Source organism: Ambystoma mexicanum, chromosome 2p, assembly GCF_040938575.1.
Source record: "Ambystoma mexicanum isolate Mex_15411 chromosome 2p, UKY_AmexF1_1, whole genome shotgun sequence".
Lineage (NCBI taxonomy): Eukaryota > Metazoa > Chordata > Amphibia > Caudata > Ambystomatidae > Ambystoma > Ambystoma mexicanum.
The window spans coordinates 836,224,674-836,242,125 of record NC_090923.1 but is presented as its reverse complement, the minus strand read 5'-3'; the positions used below and the strand labels follow the sequence as shown (position 1 = coordinate 836,242,125).

At 48.3% G+C, this 17,452-nt stretch overlaps 1 protein-coding gene across 3 annotated transcripts in view; it reads left to right on the top strand.

Moving 5' to 3' along the window:
- Nucleotides 1–3,074: 3,074 nt before the first annotated feature.
- Nucleotides 3,075–17,452, top strand: part of BBC3 (BCL2 binding component 3) — a 59,175-nt gene continuing 44,797 nt past the window's right edge. Inside the window, exons 1-2 of one of the 3 annotated variants that reach the window (XM_069644541.1) lie at nucleotides 3,075–3,207; nucleotides 9,507–9,765. In XM_069644541.1, coding sequence (XP_069500642.1) covers nucleotides 9,522–9,765 — 244 coding nt within the window. In that variant the 5' untranslated portion in view covers nucleotides 3,075–3,207; nucleotides 9,507–9,521. Of the gene's footprint in view, nucleotides 3,691–4,741; nucleotides 4,865–9,506; nucleotides 9,766–17,452 lie in introns of those variants that run through there. The other 2 variants (XM_069644539.1, XM_069644538.1) reach the window with 2 other exon arrangements.

Sequence of the window (17,452 nt, the reverse complement as noted above, 5' to 3'; positions counted from 1 at the left end):
AATAGGCCTGGTCACAGAACCTAACAATGGGCAGGAAAAGTAACACCTGTTTGATATGCAATGTGTCACCTTGAAGCTAGCTCCCACCCTCTGTATGAAGGACAGGGAATGGCATGTCTGGGTCCACTACTGTAGGCAGCCCCTGCAGAGCGGGCCCCTTTCAGAGGGACAAAATTTGTGATTTGAAGGAGACAGAAGTCTGTTTTCACCACAAACCTCAAGGGAGACCTGCACTTTGATCGAGAGCCACAGGGGAGCTCATTTAACCCGAGAGCCACTTTGATCTACAACAGACAGGAAGATGGGTGGGATCTAGGAGTACATGTTGTCACCTCTTACCTTTCCTGTTGCAAAGCATTCTGGTCCTGACCTCAGGCATAACAGAAGATTGTTGGTGGGGACCCCGGATTGGTCCCTTAAGGTAGGCTTAGCCTGCACCAATCACTGGGCCAATTTGGCTATAATAGAGGGCTGAGCCCCTCACTTAGATCATCAGACGAATTTGAAAGGAGTAAGAAGAAGGACTCGTTCGGACCCTGGCTGAAGGTACAGTCTGTCTTACATCTTCCGCCAGTGAAGGAAGGCCAGCATTTCCAAGAGAGAAGCAAGATTCCTCCCCTAAACATCTCACAGGAAACAGAGGGAAATACTTGACTCAGAGGACCCGTCCAACAGTTCCAAAACCGGTACCCAGCCAGCACACAGCTTGCCCTGCTAGTTTCTGCCAGAAAACTTCCTAGGTGGGAAGTGCCAGAGAGTTTCTGAATAAAGGAGAAGGCTGTTGCCTGCAAACACTCTCCTCAGCTTTAGACCGTCTGCCTTGAAAGGACGCCACGAGCCCTACGAAGAAGCTAGGAGGGGTGCCACACAAGCATCAACCAGTGTCCATCTTTTAAGGACATTTTCGAGGTAGTTGAGCTTCAAACCACTACTGACTGCACCATTGACTGTTGTTACGCTGCAGTCACTAAAGCTACCGAGATGCCTCGACCAGTGTTCCAGATCCGCCAACCAGCACAGAGACGATTCTTGACCCCGAGCCACTATGTAGGCCAGCCTGCAGCCATCCGTCCAGCCTCGCTTGCCGAACTACCTTCCGCCTCATACCCGCAGCTGTCTCCCATCTTGAACTCTGTCGCAGAAGCAGCAAAGCATCCTGGAACTGACTCAACGCTGTTGAGAATCAAGAACATCTCAAGCACCAGATACATTGTGGTTGTGTCCCCCTGGTCCTTCTCTGAAGACTCTTAGTGACTTGCTCCCTTGATGCTGAAACCGAATAACCTTCAACAGTTAACACTGATTGCTTTACAGACTACCCTCCTGTCAGTATCCAGAGTACATCCCTTTCCTTTGTGAAACTGACCATCCTCTGTGTTGCTTTACATAGTGGGCTGGTTTTTGTAGTGTGCTAGAACTGTCTGTTATAATAATAAAGTAGATATTTTGATACAACCTTCACTCGACAGTCCATTGTATCATTGGGTAATAATTGTATTTTCGCTGTGTTGCAACTAACCAACGACCACGCCCTTGCGGAGATAAGCTGGCCGTTCCATCCACGTTACCAAAATGGGACAAGGAGGTTTATAAATGACTTGTGTCCCAATATGTTCGGATCCCTTCTGTTGTACTAGAGATGTGGGGCTGATTGATGGTTTAGAAACTGATATTCATCCTTGGACCACTGGCAGCGCTGCACGTTGATTCGTCACAAGCATCTCACAGGATGACACCACCTGACACAGTGCGAGTAAAACCTTTGTCACGTATTACCGGCAGATAGGCCAAATTCGATTTATTTACACTCTGAGTGTCTATTACCAAATATACCAAAAACATAAACATTAGAGACATCTGCTTTAAGCAAAAGCAATGAAGCATTAGCGATACAAAATGAATGTGCTTGCGATTCATGTCTTAGAAAACGCCAATAAAAAAATAACTAAAATTAAAAGCTGTATGGTGTTAAAGCAACCAAGATCCACCCAAGAGAAGAAGTCAAGGTAAAATTACCTACAAGAATACACTAGCAAGATACAGTAAGCCGCAGAAAGTAGTGAAAAGGAAAACTGCATAGTATTAGATAATAGCGAAAGATGGGACATGGAAAGGGCAGCCCTGTGAACGAAAGTAAATGAACACCATTACGCAAATTATGAAGATGCCACCGCCATCAATGAAAACCTTGAAATGTATAAAAGCAGCAGAAAGAACCATTACAGTTCATACGGGCACTGTAAGAAGTTCAGAAGACTGCAATATCATACATGCCAACCCTCCCAATTTAGGTGGAAGACTCCTGTTTTTTCAATGAAAATATTGCTATTTTTAACTTTCTCCTCCTAAAATAAAGTAAACCCAAAGTATTCCAGTGGGAGAATCCAATCATTTTCTCCCTCTTTTCGTGACAAGTTCTCCTTCCCAGGTGCACCAGATTGTTGGCATGTATGCAATAACTATTTCTCCCTGCAGCCTCCTTGTGCCCTGCCCCCCTGCACCGAAGGTGAGAGCACGTCGTTTTATCGGTTCGCCGTATTCATGGAACGGGAGCATTTCACTGACACTCCTCCACACGAACTTTTCCCCGTTTCAAAGACTCATAAACTGCGCATTAAAACAAGAGAAATCCCCACATGATTCGCTTTTTTCATTTCCTCGTTACACATTGGAACGCAACAGAGACTTGAAATATCCCAATGAATATGATGTATACTTTTTGGAGACCCGTAGGTATACATTCTGGAATAATATCGCCTTTAACACCACCAACCAGGAGAAAGTACTGTGCTCGTCTCTGTAATTAACCGTTCTAGAGTACTATTCTTTGTGATCAATTCAGAGCCGTGTCTTTAACAGTCTCCACTTCCCAAGACATTCACTGATAAAAGCACATCTCCTCCGAGTCGGCGCCTTTTCTTCTACGGAGCCTGCGCTGTGGACAGTACCAGTTTGGACTATGAAGGCACTGCTGAGCACTGTGGCTGCTTGGAAGGGGGCTGCGCCAGTAGTGGTGTGTGAGGGGCAGGTCTTGGCGTGTCACGAGGCCTGGGGGCGGCAGCCCTTCCCTGTACCCGCCCCCTTACTCTGTTATGACAGACGCTAGTAATACACTCCGTCAGATTTGGTTCACGGTTAGAACGCTTGTTGGAAACAAGTTTCCCGCCAGAACTAGCAACCCCGTCCCGCCTTCAAGGTGACAAGAAGGTACGTGTGGATGCGAGTTGTCTCCAGGCCGGGATAAGAGCTCCCTCGGCCCAGTGGCTGTCAATTCATGTCATCCTCCCCCGGTATTAAATAAGTCGCGACCCTCTCCCCGCGCACGTCTGTAACAACAAACGGCAGCGTCTGGCTACACTTCGTTTTTACAAGCCCGAACTTGTCAAAGAGGGCGCGCGCGCGCGCTCGAGTAGTGACGTCACGTGAAGCGCGTGGCAGGCAAGAGAGGGAAAACAAGCGTCTGACTGCAGGCTCTTCAGATGACAGAAGGAATGGTCTGCACGCACACCACCGGTCAGCACAGGCAACGGCGCGTGCCCAGCTCCAGACAGCGGCGAGACACAATCTGCCAGAGTTGAAGGCGCAGCATTACTTGGATTTTGGACAGAAGTGTGATTTTTAGGGCTTCGTCTGAGAAGTGTGAAAGCATCGCGCGCAGGCAGTGCCGGAGACAGTGCATGCCAAAGTCAGGTGAGATAGGGTGTAATGCATTTTTGCACGGAATTGCATTCGTTTTGTTGTACTGTAGGAGTATCGTATCATCTTGTTTTAGTGTTCTTTATTTTCTGATGTACTGGTATTATATTTCATGCGACTGCCACTTCATTCACTGGGGGTGCAAGACAAAATATGACATTGCGTTGTTTGTTGACTTCCAATCCCCTTCCTGGTGGCATTTTGTAGGGAATGGCGCTGCATTAAGGGGTGGTCGGCATGGGCTTGCCCTGCATTATATGGTCGTGCTTATCAGAGGCTTACAAAGTATTCTGTGGTGCAGGGTATGTGGCTTGTCGTTGCATTTTAAGGTGGTGCTGAATATGGGCTTGTAGTACGTACAATGATGGTTATGGGGTCGGACTGGTGGTGGAGGGGATAGAGTGGCAAGACATCCTGTGGTACAGGGCAGCGGCTGACTCTGCATTGAGTGATGGTTTTAAACAGACACATTTTTGCGATGACCCGTCAGGATTTCTATTTGTATGAGGGTGGTTGGGAGATAGTGGTGGAGAATTCTGTGATACATTCTGCAGGGGTGGGCAGAAGGTGTCACTGCATTATGCGATTTCGGGTCATGTTTTGCACTGTGTTCTGTGGTGATGATGGGTGGGAGTTCGCATCCTGCGATTGTTGGCAGGGGCTGTCACTGAATTCTGTGATGATGCTGGACACGGGGTGACATGTTGGGGTACATGTTTCTTGCCTTGTCGCGCTGCTTCATGTACACATCTGGTGACAGTAAGTGCAGTGGCAGCGTGGCGCTCACTAAGTCTGCCTGGTTCACGGAGGGTATGCCCAGACGGCGCTGCGAGACCGGCAGCGCTCTGATGAGGCACGAGCCAGACTGCCGAGGCTGTGCAGTGAATGGAAGATTCACTGCACGGCACGTTGCCTGTTGCTGGGAGGGATCAGCCCATGTGCCAGTGTTTACTAAGCGCCTGACAGCAGCAGCCGCTGCACATGGCCGGGTTTAGTAGACCCAGCTGCGCCGGGAGGAGGAAGGGGTAGAGAGAGAGAGACCCACCCTCTGGACACAACAATGCCACCCTCCCCCACACACGCCCAGGGCGCTAGAGATCCATTTCAGCAACGTGCAAACTACGAAAAAACAGATGTTTCCCTTCGCGTTGAGGGCAGTGACGTTCCAGTGAGTCGCCGAGAGACAGGCTCTGCCCTCCAAGGGACATGCGTATTATTTACTATGGTTTTTGGGGTGCTTAAATGTGTGTGTGTGAGTGTGTGGGCGCTGGATTCTAGGGGGGAAATGAATTGAGGAGAAGTCAAAACTGAAACGTTTTGTCACTTGTGTTATACTGTTTAAATCCACCCACCCACGAACATTTCGTATTGTTTTGTCCGTTGTGCAAATATCACGTTTCCTGGGTTTTCGCAAACCTCCATTATTTTCCAACACCCCCATCGAAAGCCCCGAAATATATACATTCGGGGCGCCAGAATAACACCGGTCCATCTCGTCTACTTCGTATTTGGTGTGTACTGCACTGCACTGCACTGAGCTATCCGTTCAGCGTCGCTCTTCCTTCCAGCTGCCCTGAAGTGCTAACACTTGCAGCTCTGACTTGGGAAATCCCCTTGAAAAAGCCCCCTTGGCTGAGCCCTGCCAGGCCCCGTCCCTTCGACCCCGTCCGGGGTCACTCCAGGTCTCATCCGCAGCAGGTGCCGCCCGGCCTTTGTTTACAAACATTGAGCGCTCTCCGGCCCGCCACCTGTTGGCGGCTCTCGGTACTGCAGCTCTTGGTCCACTCGTCTGTTGGGCTTGCACCACTGCAGCGTTGTGGAGTATGTTTTCTTCTTTTACTTCTCTGCGGGTTTTAACCAGATTTGTACTTCCGTATAAGTTCACATCGTTCGTTCCATAACTTGGTGTAATTTCTCACTTCCAGTATAACTTCTCGTTTATAAAGTTCGCTCAGGCCGTTTTCCTCCACCCACCCAATACCATCCCACCCCCTTCGCTACCAAAGGGAGAAAATAAAACACCTCAGCGTTTTCGTGCTGCATGAAACATTCATGTGTAATTGATATTTCGATATGCACGTACCGTGTCCAAATCCAAGCCGCCATGGGTTATCACGTCACCATTGTGCAAATCTCACTTCACAGATCACCAGACTAAGTGCACAGGCGCGCTTTTTTACCTGTGATTCCAAAACAGTTCGACTAAACGCAGTATTGCTTTAAAAGCACGTGAAGTTTGAAATAGGCGACCAATGTCTGGAAAAATATAGAGGTGCAACTTTATTTTAAACTTGTGATGTTGGGAGCGTTGCTAACAAACACATAGATACGCACGTGAGAGTCTGGAGTAGGCCTTTTCTCACATTAAAAAAAAAACGTTCAGGTGGTCACTTTCATCCTACATGCCTTATTTTACAGCCTTGTATACCTGATATGCAATTCACGGCTATACTCTAGGACTGATCGGATAGAGTATTAGGGTGAGAGCTTCCCTCCCCTGTGCGCAGGTCTCATTTTATCTCATGCCCATGGCCTGCAGCAGCCCCACCTGGACATGTGTATCTCTCTGCACTGCCAGTTACTTCCCTGTTCTTCATACATACCAAAAATCCCAGTTGACATCGAGTATGAAACCTTGTTGGCTGTCTCTTCAGAGAAGCCAATGGTTGAATGGGTACTGAATCTGAACTACCGTCTGTCCAGGCAGACTGTAAGAGAGACTGTTGCATCTACGGCGAGCTGAAGCCTGGTGCTCCCAGCACACCCTTCACCTTTCTTGAAAACCATTTGCCAAATTCACCCCCTCGCCCCAATGACCCCCGCAAATCACCACACCACCTCGAGGCGCAATTCAATTTCAGTTGAGCTTCACACAAAAAAATGAACATTTTCCAAGATATTATTCTCTACTGGTATGTTTTTCCATCTCGTTTTACCCCGTTTATAGGTTGGGAGGTGGTTTGAAGAAGTACAACCTAGGTGTCTTTTTAATGCTGCCTTCTCTCCAAGTATATCCTGTGTGAGGTGGCTCCCAAGCCAAGCATAGGCATGTCAAGTTCAAACAGGCTTGGGTATCCATGTCTATTGCAGCTCCTCAGAGGACTGGCAATGCAAAGGTTACAAGCATGGGCAGCTAGAGGCAGCATCACTGAAGAATCCACAGTGGAACTGACAAATAGTTTGCGGTCCCAGTTGAGGTTAGCCATCGCTGTGTTCCAATTGACTACACCTGTATTGGGCAGGCCCAAGTGATTTTTAATCCTTGTAGTCTGGGGGTTGAGAGGGTATGTTCCGATAGGTTAGGGCACATTGAATTGAGTTATGGCTTCAGCAATTTGTGTCACTGGAAGGGGGATTTATTGATGAGTTACATGATGGTCCAAGGTTTGGTGCGGAATGGTGAGGTGCCATGCGCTCATTGATCGTTCCTCTCTGGCCGCGAAAGGAGGGGAACAGGACTAGGGGTCTGGTTGGTTCACTGGGTCACATGTTTCCCTCAGACCTGTTCCCGGAGAGTGGGGGCGATGGCCATGTCCACCCCCCCCCGTCAAGTATGATATTGATGATGTAACAGTGCTTATGATATCCTTCATGTATGGTTTTGTCGCTTTTGGGTGTTGTAAGTAATGTAATTAAATGCGGCCTAAGGCCGTCCAAAGAATATCTGTGTTTGGTGTCACTCACTGGCCACGCTGCCTGTGCCGCCCACAAGCCTGGGCAGCTAGACCAAGCATCACTGAAGAATCCACAGTGGAACTGACTCATAGTTTTGTTGAGGTTAGCCATCACTGTGTTCCAATTGACCACAATTGTATTGGGCAGGCCCAAGTGATCTTTAAGGCAAAGGGGGGCAAACTAGTCTTTCCAAGTGGGGTGTGTGATCTTTGCTACTTTTTACAAGGTCTTCATGGGATCTTTTTAAAATTGCCAAATTGGGTTCTTTGTTCATCACTGTTTCATTGTCAAGGGGGGAGGCGTGGGCAGGGGTGAAACAGACACCCCCGCCCCCCCAACCCCCGCATTGTGCCTTTACTCAAAAAAAATCACCACTTAAATAAAAACAAGTATAAAGTCTGGTTGTCTCATACTCCACATACCACCAAGGACGTGGGGTCCTCAGTTCGAACATTCTTGTGAAAAGCAAAACATGTCTATCAGTGTACATTGTCCCAATTGCCTTCTCCGACTCTGCCGAGCTCAGGGTGCGTAAGGCCGCTGGCAGTGGCCATATCCCAAGGAGCGGGTCAGCCTTGTGAAAGGGGACTTGGCTTGTGGCTCCTGCTCGGCTTTCTCTTTTTCCATAAACTGTGTATTCCACGATGCTCACGAGGATCTTGAGATCCAAGTTGAGGAGAAGCAAAAGTGGTTTCTAGATTCTAACACTTGACCGTTATTTTGTTGCTCGATGTTTGAACTCACTGCCTTGGAATCTCATCTCTAAAATAGGTGCATCGCACCCAAACCTCACGCTGCCAGTTCAGTGCCTGCTGTCCACCCACTCATTCACCGAGTTCCGCGCCCAAGGTGTAGGGCATGAACCACACGCCAGCTGTGCCCTGCGCCAGGATCACTTCCTCTTGGTAGTTTACTAAACAATGCAGGTGACTGATTCTCCCGAATATCCTTTGTTGTGTTTCTTCTGACTAAACATGCCACTGTGGTTGGCAGGGCAGCCGATGCTATTAGGGCACAGATAGTTGTGCAATGCGAAGAGATGCGCCCCTGGCGCCCGCAGGCTTCATCAATCGGTGCAGGAAGGAGGGTAGAGCAGGGCGCACCTTTGGGTGACTTGTCCAATCAGCGACTTGCAGAGAGGATGCATGCACGCCGGCTGCACGCGGCCGGAGTGCAGTGCGGAGAGGGTGGGTAGTGTGCTGTTTATTGTGCGCTGCACTTCACTTGGAACCCAGCCTTAGAACACAAAGCACACTCTCCTCCGTGTGGTTTTCGTTTTGGGTGCGTGCCTGCATCTGTTACGGAAAACGTTGCGCAACCTGCCGAATCCACACAGGGCACGCATGCCCAGTCGCAGATTTCCACTTAATCCTTGAAGTTTAATGTCTGTATGCTTCAGGGCGTGGCCCAGCCCAGCACCCTTGCGTGCGCCTTGGATCCGGGGGAGGAAGGCGGCCCTTTCTCGTATGACTGTGGGCCACGTTTCTTTTCTCCAGGACGATTTGGCCATACACATGCCGAGTGCCCCCATAAGAAGGAACGCAGGCACACACTTGGTGCGGCGTGTGTGTGTGTCGATCGTACAGCTTCCACTACTGTCCGCACCCAGCGCTAGATATACTTGAAGTGAGAGAGGGTGGACAGACCGTGTTTGATCGCACATGCTTGAATTGCCTGAGAGCGGTGGGAAATGAAGCTGAACCTTTGATAGCGGTGGGGATTGAAGTTGTACATTTGAGAGTGTGCTGGTTCATTAAGAGAAGCGTTGACGCAGGCCTCCGCACCAGCGGGCACGAATCGTGCACTTGGTGAAGTGGCAGCCGCCAACTGGTAAATGGACCTTTCCTCCCAGCCACTCAGCAGATGGCAGTGATCTTTGATTGAACCAGTCTAGGCACGCTGGCCTTGTAAAAAAAAACAGACACAAATAAACGTGGTCCTCCTATACCCTCGTTAAGGTCGTCCACTGGGATAGTACTCTGCCACGGTCTGTGTGTAGTGGCACCCTAATGCGAGGGTGCAGAGGTTCCCACCAGCACTTCCCTCTGTTGTGCAGGAACTAGCTGGGGCATGTTCTGATTTGGTTTTGTTCCTGAAACATTTTAATATATTTCCTCTCCTTTGCCTTTCCTCAGAGTTCAAAGGGCAGCATGGCTAGACCGTTCCAAGATGGAAGCCCGCCAGAGCAGGTAGAGAGCCTTCCGAATGATGGGACGCGGCCACGCCCTTCGGAGACCATTGCACAAGCCTCTTATTTCCCTGAAGACTGTGACCTCCACGCCCAGGACCCACACCTCTACTGTAGTGGATGCCAGACAGCACAGACTGGGTACTCAGCCCCTCCCAGAACTCTCTGCAGCTTCCCCATGGCCTGCTCAGGCCACACTGTTTACGGTAAGACTTTCCACCGACTTGGCAAAACAATTTGCTCCAGATCTATTGAGCTCTTCTTTCGTAAAACAAGCAATTAGCGCATTTCCACTTTTCTACACTCAAGCAGTGTTGACATGTCCTCATTCCAACAGCTGTTACTGTACAAGTGAAGGGTATCTTATAATTGTTTATTTATACAGCGCTTATACACAGGTGGAATGCTTCAAGGCGGGAGGGGAACAAGGGAATACAGTAAGTAATCATTCTTAGGCCTTGAAGTTTCTGAATGAATTGAAACAGGAAAACGAGCATACTATGCATGACGGCATTTCTCCTAGTGCAAATGCATAAAGTGTTACAGTTGGGGGGCGGGGGGTACAGGACAGACGAATATTACTAGTCCTAGTACATTTAGGTAATGCACGCATACTGACGGAGGTTCGAGGAAGAGGGGGTGGGGGGGATAAATGCGTCCAGTCTAACAAGGCCTTGGGTTAAGTGCAGAGAGGTTGCCTCACTCGTGGAGCGTAAACTGAAAGTGCAGTAACGCTGAACATAGTGCAGTGGCCCGGAGGGCAAGTGCAAAGATTGGTGGGGGGGTTTGGGATTTGCAAGGCTCTGAGGTGAACAAGCAACCAGTCAGAAAAACTGAACAGAGTTAGGGAGAAGAACAAGGAAGGAGGGTGAAGAGAAAAAAGAACAGAGTTTAGCAGGGGAGAGAGGAGGAGGAAGGTCTTGAGGAATTTCCGGAATTTAAGGTGCTCCAGAGGGAGGCACCTGCAGAGTATAAAGATCTACCCCCAAATCTTTGTTTGTGAAAGCAGCTCACCTGCAGAGAGTTGGAGGAGGATGAGCGGAGGACTCTAGAGATAGAGTATTTAGGAATAGAGCATTGTAGATAATGCAGGCCCCGGCCTCAGAACGCCTTGTGGATTATGCAGAGGGTCTTGAACTTGATCCTTGCAGCCACAGGGAGCCAGTGGAGGGATTTCAGCGCCGGAGAAATGCGGTCCCTGGGCTTGAGCCAAGGATAAGTATCACGGTACTGTTCTGGGTGAGTTGGAGAGGACAGAGAGTAGAAGTAGGAAGATTGAGAAAGAATCTGTTGCAGTAGGCCAGCCTAGAGAGAACCAGGGCTCACAAGGTGGTGAGCCTCTGAGGGGAAAATGAGAAAAGGTAGAATACCTCTGAGGAGGTGCAGTTGGTAGTGGAACTTTTTGGAGATGCCTGAGATGAGAGAGTAGAGTCGAAGATGACTCAAGATTTTTTGCCTCATTGGTAGGTGAGGGTACAGGGCCAAGGGAGGCTGGCCCGTGTCAAAGTGGGAAAGCGGGAGCAGGGGTCCCAATGAGGATGGTCTCTGTCTTACTGGCATTCAGGCAGAGATTGTTATCATCACACAAGGACTGAATTGCGGCTAAACCGTCAGGGATGAGCAAGGAGGAGGCTGAGGGTAGCCTGAAAGAGAGCTGCTTGTCATCCGTATAACACTGAAAGGTAAAGGTAGAGATCCTGTGGGCCAAGGGGGCCATGTAGATATTGAAGAACCAGGGGGAAAGGTTAGATCCCTGGGCGACACCACAAGTAGAGAGGGTGACAGAGTAGAGAACGGTCCACAAGAGGTGACACATGTGGTTAAACTCAGTTTTCCTGAATAGTTTTTAATTGCCTCTTGTTGAATACCCAGGTCGAACATGATTACAAGTTTTGTGGATATTTGAATGGAAATACCCGATGGGGGTAAATAATGGTACTGCATGGGGACTTTTTGGAAAGCCACATAATTATTGAACATCTGATTGGGTTGCTGGTAGTGAATGTAGTGGTGCATTAACTTCCATTTGTTTTACAATTTCGACCCTTATGTTGAGGGTACAAAGGGATTGTGTACAGTAAAGGGTCATACCTCTACTGATCTGTTAGAGGCAACCAAGCTGCAAACAAATCAGCAGAAGTATTCAAGGTGTATTGGGAGATGAAGTTGCCCACTAATGCACTTCTCGGCTCATCAGATCACAGGCGCCGGCAGATAACCTGCCAGCTTTCTTCTTTGACTAGATTTATTCAAACATTACTAGCCAGTCTGAGTCTTATCCAAGTCCTCCTCTTGCCCCTCTAAACACACCTACATTCACCATCTTCACTTTCAATCTGGGCTCCCCCACTGTAAACACTAAACAGATGAGAGCCTATGTGAGCGGGCATTCAATTTTCCCGCTGTCAGGGTTAAAGACAACATCACCACATTGGTTCCTGTATTAGCAGCCCTGTGCAACGGCTCTTTCCAAGCTTGCATCTTCCACCGGGAATGGAAAAAGACCTGTATTCTCACTCTGCTCAAGAAACCGAATGACTCAACCATCCTAGCAAACTACCAGCGTATTGCCATCAGCCTAATTCATCAGCAAGCTGAAGATCCTTGAAAAGATGGTCATCATTTAACTCCGGGACATCTGCAAATCAAACAATGTCCTTTATCACCATCGATCAGTCTTCTATCTAACCTAACCAGAGGCACTAAATCTGTCCTCCTCTGCCCAAGGGGGTAACTCTTCGATCACTAGATAGTGACTGCCCAGGTGTTCCCATTCCACTGGTTATATCTGCAGTTACCATGCCACCCTGCTAGATGGCTGGAAGAACACTGTCGGTAATAACAACAGTACCCTTTGGTGTATTGCACCCATCCTCCTAGATAGAGAGGTCCAGACTAGATCTGGCCCTTTTTTCTCAGCACATAGACGCAAGGGATGCCCAAGACTCCATACTCTCCCCTCGGTTCTTCAACACTTGCATGCAAGCGTGAATCAATTTGTTTGCCCCTTTTTGCTTCACCTTCTATACCTACATGGATGACAAAAATAATTCCTTCAAGTTGGGTGTGGACCCCTATCTGGCATCCAGTTTAATTGCATCCTGCCTGTCATTTGCCCACAACTGTAGAACAGTGAAAAAACACTGGAAAAACTAAATTACATAGATGGACTCAGCTGTCAAGCTCTCTCTCTGCTTTAGGCTGGCCCCTCCTGCTGAGACCCTCACTTCTTGTCCCCTTAGGCAGGGAATCCAGTGGTAATTTTCCTTTGCTCTCTACTTCACCCCACAGGTCCTCAAGCTTACCAAAAAAGCCTATTTCCAACTTCACCTGCTGAAATTAACCCTCCCTTTTTTGATTGTTACTTACAAGGTTGAGGTAACAAGGCCTCCGGTCGTTTGGATGATCAACTAATGCTATAAGCTGTTACCTTGTCATTGCCCCCGACCCCACCAAAGAATTTTCTTCACCAGTTGCAGATCCTGCAAAGCAAGGCAGCTAGGCGTATCCTCGGACTGAAGCCTAACAAACACCTCACCCAGGAAAACCCATAATTGGCTCTCAGTTGAAGCCAGGAACTCCTTCAAAACACTTTGCTTCATTCATCAGTACACATTGTACCTTCTGAAGAAAATGTCAAAGTACCTCCCCACCAGGATCTTACAAACTACTTCCTGTAGGTAGGTCCTTGATTGTCTGGAGGTGTAAGGTCAGTGGCACAACTTGGGGATTAGCCCATTTAACACGCAGTCTACCCGCCTCAGGCAAAAGAGGAACTTCTTCGCTTTAGAAAACCCCCAGGACTTCCTTTTAAAAAACTAAAAACCATTGACCAATAGCTTCCTTGCCTGTATCCCCTGGTGGCATTTGGTCTGCTGCCATTTGGTTCCAGAACTGGTTTGGACTACTTTGTAGTCTTGCACTTGTGTGTTGTTATTTTTTCTGCTGTGGAATCGAGGCTTCTTGGTCTAACCATGAGCATCCCCTTACTGATTGGATATGTAGTGCCAGCACTTATTCCCAGGCCTTTCCTGGCACTTACCTGATCTGAATGCTCCAGGGTTTGAAGATCAGGTTTTTTCCCACCCCTCGCCCCATTTTTATTTGGTGTGCTACTGTGACCTGTTCACAGTTGTCACATTACAAATCACTATTAAACAGATAAATAATGTGCAACACGGCCATTCAGACACTTCGACCTTTTGTGCTTTACATTGGGAGGGTGTTGAGATGGTGGGGTCCTCTTTTTATCCCCTTCTGTTGACCCCATGCTAAAACATCTTTTGCTGCAGTGAAGGGAAGCACTTGCTCACACCTTCTCTTCAGTACAGGAAAAACACTTTAATCCAGGAGACCATCTATGATGTTTAATGCCACCTCTTTGGGGAAGGTAGAATTGGAGGTGAGAGCTATTTGGCATAATAATACAGCAATAATTACCGCACGCGTTATTCCTATGGAATACCGTATGCAGAAATGGTCCAAGGCCCACTATCGGACAGGCAATAGAAACAGGTAGTATGTGGAAATACTCGCGATTAAGGTATATTGTAGTTGAATCGCAGGTAGCGAGCCGGATATCTTCTTCAGATCTCTTATGCAGCCACATAGGGGGCTGAGATATTGTTGACATAAGGCTGTGGGGTGACATTTTGCAGCTTTGTAATTAGCGCTTGGAAGGTGTGTGGAGTTTAGCTATTGCACTAGTCACATTTCACATATGCTCTTTTCGTTGGTATGGTATGTACAACTATCCTGTTTCCTCGCAGTGGTCATCTAATTGTTGGGAACTGTTGCTATTATGTACAGATCACTGCTGTGCCCTACTGTCAGATAGTGGCAGCAGTAGACAGGTTCTGTTCTGGAACTCTCCATAGAAGCCCTGACTGTCAGATGGTGGCAGCAGTAGGTGGGTTCAGCTCTGGAGCTTTCCATATAATCCCCGATTTACAGATGGTGGCAGCAGTACTCTCGATAAAAGCCCCCGACTGTCAGATGGTGGCAGCAGTACTCTCGATATAATCCCCCGACGGTTAGATGGTGGCGGCAGTAGACAGGCTATGCCCTGGAACTCTCCATGTAAGCCATACTGCCCTGATCCCAGTGCTGTAGGTGCCAACTCATCAAATATAGAAAAAAACACCTGTCCCTGCTGCTGTATAAATATGTTACTTGCATTAATACTGAGGCATGGGCGGCTACAGTAGAAACTTCTAGGGCCAGCTGCTGCTTCCTGCCGCCCCCTGTACCAGAGATGCCTTCCTCCGCCTCCCTGCCTGGGGGCTAAGAATAGCAGCCAGAACTAACAGAACTTCCCAATGAGACTAAACAATGCTGCCCAACTAGGTATCCTGGTAGTGTTTATGCTGCCTGATTGGGACAGTATTACCTGTAATGACTAATGGAAGTGTATCAATACCATGCTTATGAGGTAATTATCGTAAACCTTGCATGTCTACACTGCCTCTGGGCTCATACCTGGTGGGGACCAGCATGCATGCCGCTTTGTGTATTGCCTGTGCACACATCAGCACTGCTATGTCTGTATATGTAGTGGTTCCTGTGTGTGTTAAATGGGCAGACTACACAACAAATGGACCTATTGATTTCGACAAAGGCTAAAGCGCAACACTGGCTCTACACTGATTGGATATGTAGTGTCAGCACTTATTCCCAGGCCTTTCCTGGCACTTACCTGATCTGAATGCTCCAGGGTTTGAAGATCAGGTTTTTTCCCAGCCGTCACCCCATTTTCATTTGGTGTGCTACTGTGACCTGTTCACAGTTGTCACATTACAAATCACTATTAAACAAATAAATAATGTAAAACACGGCCATTCTGACACTTTGTGCTTTACATTGGGGTGTAGAAGAGGAGCGAGTGCTGGAAGGGCGTGTGTGACGGCTCCTGCCACTAGCCTTCTTGGCTTTCAGAGAGCACACATGTGTGACAATTTCCCTATAGTTCCCTATAGCCCAGGCGGGTCGCAGCCCGTGCTGTCACACCATTGGCAGGATGTCCGGGTGGCACGACGCTCTCGTCTGCCGAGCACAGTTATTTGCCAATTCTTTGGTGCTTAGCTATGTAAAGATCGGGGCAGTTTTCTAAATGATTTGATGCTAATGTTGGCCGAAGAACCAATGGACAGGCGCGTTAGGGAGTGACGGAAACGTACGCTATGGTTAAAGATTTTCATTTTACATCGCTTTATTTGGCGATCATTGTAAATGACCTTTGGACCAGGGACTTGAGTGTCATCTAAACGATAACATGTCACCGGTAATAGTCACCTTTCCCAGCCGCAGACTGGAAGTAGGACCATTGCTTGGCAGCTGGGCTCTTTGACACACCATGGTGTCCGAGTGAAACCCACGGGATGTGTACTAATTAACGCGGGTGTTAGGTTTTTCGCTGTTTCGTAACATCACCGTGAGTCCAGTTAGGTTGTACATTGGTTCAGTTTTATTTTTTTCCTGTGAGGAAACCACCACATCTGCCATCCGGGATGGACCCAGAGAAGTACACGAAGCAACGTGCTCTGGGGCTCCGGTTGGGTAGGCCAAGACTATTGGCCCCTCTTCCTTTATGGTAGTCTGAGAAAGCTGAAAAAAGCTGTGCATTGGGGCCTTCTCCATGGTGCTGAAAGACAGATTTATCTGACTCCCAGCACCACGATAAAGCACGTGTAACCCTGTGGCTGGTTAGGCGTACCCCTGGAATTCACCCCTTTTGCAAACCATAAAGCCTTACACAGCTTGTGGGCGGGGGCTATAGCCCCGGGTCTTTTGGTTGTAGTCCTGGATAGAAGCTCAAGGTCTACAGGCAAAAGGCTATAACTAGCCCCGAGTCCCGACATTATTGTGGCCCCGGATCTTTTCCAGACTGAGCAACACCACTGGCTATAGGTAGGAAAAGCCTTTGTTGTCCAACTCAATGCATACATAGGCCTCACAGGTCACGGGGAGCGGTCATTATCGTAGGATAATGACCCACCCCCAAGATATTGTCTGAGGCAAAGCCGAAGGCTATTCATTGGAAACAGCGTATTATGCCAAACATGAATGGCTCTTCCCGAGGTCTAAAGCACATGAGGTCGGGCAACTAAAAAAGGAAAGCATTTTTAGTTTGGGGGTGGGGGGGTGAGGATAAGACCACAAGTAACTTGCAATGTTGCTTTATATACTGTTTTCTGTGCATTCTGATTGGCTGAGTGGAGGTCTATAATGGAATGCATGTGCTAATAATATCTGATAAGTGAAGTAGATGGGAACCTGCACCATTTGCAAAAGTAAATATATTCTTCCTAGCCTAAAGCATAGTCATCGTTTTGGGCAAGCTATGGGCAGACGCAGCTCTATCGCCAAGATATCTCTGTGCGCTTTATAAATTAAAATAACAGAACATAACAGACGTTGCACCATTATCCTGAAATGTGGGCACTGTTTGGCACACATTATCAGAACAAACAACCCCAGCCAGCCTTGCCTGGCAGAAATCCCATTTTTTTCCAGTTGCATGCATTGAACAGCTGGCGCCGCTGCTCCTACAGTTCTGTTCATGTTACTTTCAATAGTGCTGTGACACGGCAACTAGCAGCGACTGCCAAGGTCTTAAAGGGGAGAACCGTGATTGTAACAGGCAGGCCTAATAGGACGCGCTGCTCTGTGTGATACCCACAGAAATGTAACACAGCCTTGGCATCACCTGTGCGCACTGGGTAGCTGCTAAGCTGTAAGTGACATCTGGCATCGCTAACAGCAGCCGACTCAGAGAGTCGATAATGGCGACGGAGGCCTTCACACACTGCGGCTGCTCGGACTGGTTCTGTAAATAGTCACCACTTGTGGCCGAGCCCCTGCTTCTCGGCCTAACTAGCGATCTGACCACCAAAA